This window comes from Trachymyrmex cornetzi, unplaced genomic scaffold (assembly GCF_001594075.2).
Source record: "Trachymyrmex cornetzi isolate Tcor2-1 unplaced genomic scaffold, Tcor1.1 scaffold1541, whole genome shotgun sequence".
Taxonomy (NCBI): domain Eukaryota; kingdom Metazoa; phylum Arthropoda; class Insecta; order Hymenoptera; family Formicidae; genus Trachymyrmex; species Trachymyrmex cornetzi.
In genome coordinates this window covers 9,126-12,952 of record NW_017296137.1, presented here as the reverse complement: position 1 = coordinate 12,952, position 3,827 = coordinate 9,126, and the positions used below count along the sequence as shown (strand labels likewise).

The 3,827-nt window shown below is 36.3% G+C and overlaps 1 protein-coding gene across 3 annotated transcripts in view; it reads right to left on the bottom strand.

Moving 5' to 3' along the window:
• The window catches only part of JMJD4 (jumonji domain containing 4), an 11,094-nt gene extending 7,591 nt beyond the window's left edge, over window positions 1-3,503 (bottom strand). Inside the window, exons 1-3 of one of the 3 annotated variants that reach the window (XM_018503040.1) lie at window positions 3,380-3,503; window positions 2,378-2,714; window positions 2,012-2,309 (exon numbers count right to left, since the gene is read on the bottom strand). In XM_018503040.1, coding sequence (XP_018358542.1) covers window positions 2,012-2,309; window positions 2,378-2,606 — 527 coding nt within the window. In that variant the 5' untranslated portion in view covers window positions 2,607-2,714; window positions 3,380-3,503. Of the gene's footprint in view, window positions 1-2,011; window positions 2,310-2,377; window positions 2,715-2,797; window positions 2,834-2,857; window positions 3,029-3,379 lie in introns of those variants that run through there. The other 2 variants (XM_018503042.1, XM_018503039.1) reach the window with 2 other exon arrangements.
• Window positions 3,504-3,827: the final 324 nt, after the last annotated feature.

Here is a 3,827-nt window from a genome sequence, read left to right as displayed (position 1 = left end):
ATAATTAAATAATATATAAGATATCAAGAATATCATATATGTACATACTTATCAATAATTGTACACATTTGCATATGTTGCGTTTTCAGTTAACCGCGCAGATTTACTTGTCCCTAATGTATATCCTTAGGGCCCAGACACACGCTTTTGTATAACGCATAATACATACTGCATAAGCGAATCAACTAATCAGAAGCTTTCCTTTCCTCTCATTCCATGGAAAAGAAGAATTTTGATTGGTTGATTCCATTATGCACTATGTATTATGCGTTATGCAAAAGCTTGTGTCTGGGCCCTTATACTGTGACAAAACGATGCACTGATATCCTATATAATAGGTCTGTTTTCTGTGGCTGAACTAGTGTACACTTTTGGAACTTAAAATGAGATAGATATATGTTTGATATTTGTTTAAAGCAAGAAAGAGAGTTCTAGAACAGTCTAGTGCAGGAATAGAAAACAGACCAAATATGCACTGAACTGGCACCGTTAAAATAGGCCTGTTCTTTTTGGTTGAACTTTTGCACCAGTTCATCTTTCTTCCTTTTCTCTCCAGGAGGAAAGAAGAGGAAGAAAGATAAACTGGTGCAAAAGTTCAGTTAAAAAAAACAGGCCTAATATCTCGTGCCACTTATAGCGTTTTTCATTAGCAAAACTAGTGCGCACTCAGTGCACATTAAAGCTGTTGTACACTGTTCTAAAAGAATATAAAAGCGAGATATCTCAATTGATAAAATGCTCAAAATTTATTTTATCAAATAGCACAATAAAATGTATCGAATATTTCAGTTTAATTCGTTTATATATTGTTATTAAACGTATATCTTTATATCGATTTTTGTACAACGGCTTTAAAGTGCACTGAGGCGCACTATGCGAGTGTCGTGCGGTCAAATGAACACGTGACATTAGCCAAGTGCGCATTGGCACTGCCAATCGAACACGCTCTTGACAATGACCTAGTTTACACCAACGGTTCGATCCGGGTCAGAATGCAGGGCTGCGTTCCGCTTCACGCATGATGCGCATGCTGCATTATTTATCTTTGTTATTCACCGAATGTTAAACAAGGATAAATGATGCATCATGCGCATCATGCATGAAACGGAACGCAGCTCAAGATCAACCAACTGCAGTCGAGCATTCCCCTGTTACAGTAGAATGACAAGGGAATGCTCGACTGCAGTTGGTTGGTTTTTACATTCCGACTCGGATCGAACCCTCGGTGTAAACTAGGCCACTGAGTGCAGCCAGTGCACCCTAATCGAAAACGCTATTAGTTTAAACTTTAATGTACAAATTTTTAGAGTCTGATCGAAATTTCGATTTCGATTTCGGTCAGTTTCGGTAAAAAATTAGTTTCAACTTGATTTTGGTTTCGGCCGAAATAAGAGAAAATTTCGATAAGTGATGTGGCTGCAGCACAGACTGTTGCATAACGCATAATGCATAATACATAAGGGAATCAATCGAAATTCTCCTTTTCCATGGAATAGGAGGAAAAGAAAGATTCTGATTGATTGATTTGCTTATGCACTATTATGTATTATGTGTTATGCAAAAATCTGTGCTGTAGCCTTGAATCAAAACTAGAAATTACAATGCGCCGATGAGCATTTGAAAAACTATATCTATTATTATCAGCTGATCGACGCCAGTTGCTGCAAATCACGCCGACTTCCTTCTTTATCCTTTTTTACTAGTCAAGTTGTCACAAGTCTAGTGCCTGAAATTCCTTATAATGTATAGAAAATTCCTTGTAATATTATAAGGAATAATAAGATATTAATGAAATCTTATTTTTAAAAAAGTACATAAATTTCACATATTTTGACATTTTCCAATGACTGAAAATCATGTAGTGTTTGTAAAATTTATCCAATTTCGGTTTTGGCAGAAATAGAATAAAAACCGAATATTCGTTTTCAATTTCGATCAAAGATAAAAAAGTTGTTTCGGTCGAACTCTACAAATTTTGCAAACTAAATTGTAATATCAAAAATGTATTTACCAGGTTTCTTTTGGTCCCATGTATACAAACATGTAATCATCATTTAGTTCGGGATGAGTAATGTAATATTCATTTAACCAGTCTGATACAAAATACTGAGGTACTTCATACATTGGGACATTCGAGAAGCTTCTCACGCAATGCCAATCTTTCAAGTACAACAATGGCATCGATTTATCATAACAGCTTTGCTTGTAATCAGCCCAATATTCCAAGTAACTCTCCATAGGCATGTTATTCTTAAATTGCGTATTATAAAGCTTTCTATTACAATCAGCAACTGGGACAATGGAATGTCCTGAGTAATAGAGATTACATTAATAATCTAAACAATGCAATCCTTCCTTTCTTTCATTTTGCACATACCAAACAGCTTGCGGAGCACCTCAAAATTAGGTGCACCGTTCAATACCCATTCATGCCTACACGGCCAGTTCTCGATTGCTTGAAAACTAATGACACATGGTTTATTACATATTAGATACTTTGAGAAGAAATCATTGTACGTCACCGTCGAGTTGATTCGCTCGATCATAGTGGTAACGCAATCCTCGTTTGGATATGAGTCACTGTTGATCTCAATGAGTGTTGACATGATTCATATGATCGAAATTCGACCTTCATCATTCAGCCTAACGTAGAATCATCGCATTTGTAAAAGCGACGTTTGCAACACTCAGCAGCGATGTAATTTGATGTAAATCTAAATAAAAATTGATAAAGATGTTCATTTCAGTGCCGCTGTCAAGGACATGCAGATATCAACACGAGCTAATGTATAAATACTCTTGGTAATTATTTAGAATACGAGTTTCCCCTTCCCCTAGAATCTTAATAAAAATGTACTCATTCGACACGTTTTCACTCAAAACGAAAGAATCTGGCAAAATAACGCGGCGGTCGGCCTCGTGAATAGAATTATTAAGCGTTCGAGACTTTAGAAGTTAAGATATCTGTTATTCCGACTCTATGCAGTGTTATGTACATGTTCTGCTTTAATTACACAAATTCATTGCTTTAAAAACACAAATTCACTGCTTTAAAAATACAAATTCACTGTTTTAGAAACACAAATTCACTGTTTTAAAAACACAAATTCACTGCTTTACAAACACAAATTCACTGGTAATGTAAAAAATTTATGTGCTTAAGCCTGCGGCACACGATGCTTCTTTTCCTGCTGGATTGCTAGCTGGATTAGAATCTTGCTGGCACTGACAGCATCGTATCCAATACGATGGCAAGATTCTAATCCAGCTAGCAATCCAGTAGAAAAACAAACATCGTGTGCCGCTTTAAACAGTGAATTTTTAAAGCAGTGAATTTGTGTTTTTAAAACAGTGAATTTGTGTAAAATGTAGAACATACACATAGCGCTGTATCGAATGGAAATGATAAATATTTTAACTTCTAAATTCTATTCTATTCTTCGCGTTGGTGTGGCGCTCGCCACTGATAATGGCGGCGACTCTGCCAGAACAGAAACTGGAGTAGACGTCTGAAACACCCAGGCGGAACGTCACCTGGAGGGAGATGGAGAGGATGAATCTCCCTCCACTCTCCAAAGCGCAAACTCACATACATGAAAATCACACCTTTAGGTTTAATGATTTTAAGTAGGCAATTGACTACGTTTACACGGCAGCGATTAATCGGATTTAGTAACATCCGTAGTTATAACTCTCGAAATGTGTATCCATTTACACGGAGCGGTTTTTATTTATCCTACCGATGTTATAACTTCTGATTGAAGTCTCCCATGATACCAACTTAAGAAAATTAAAAGATTAATATCGATGTTATTAAACCCGATTAA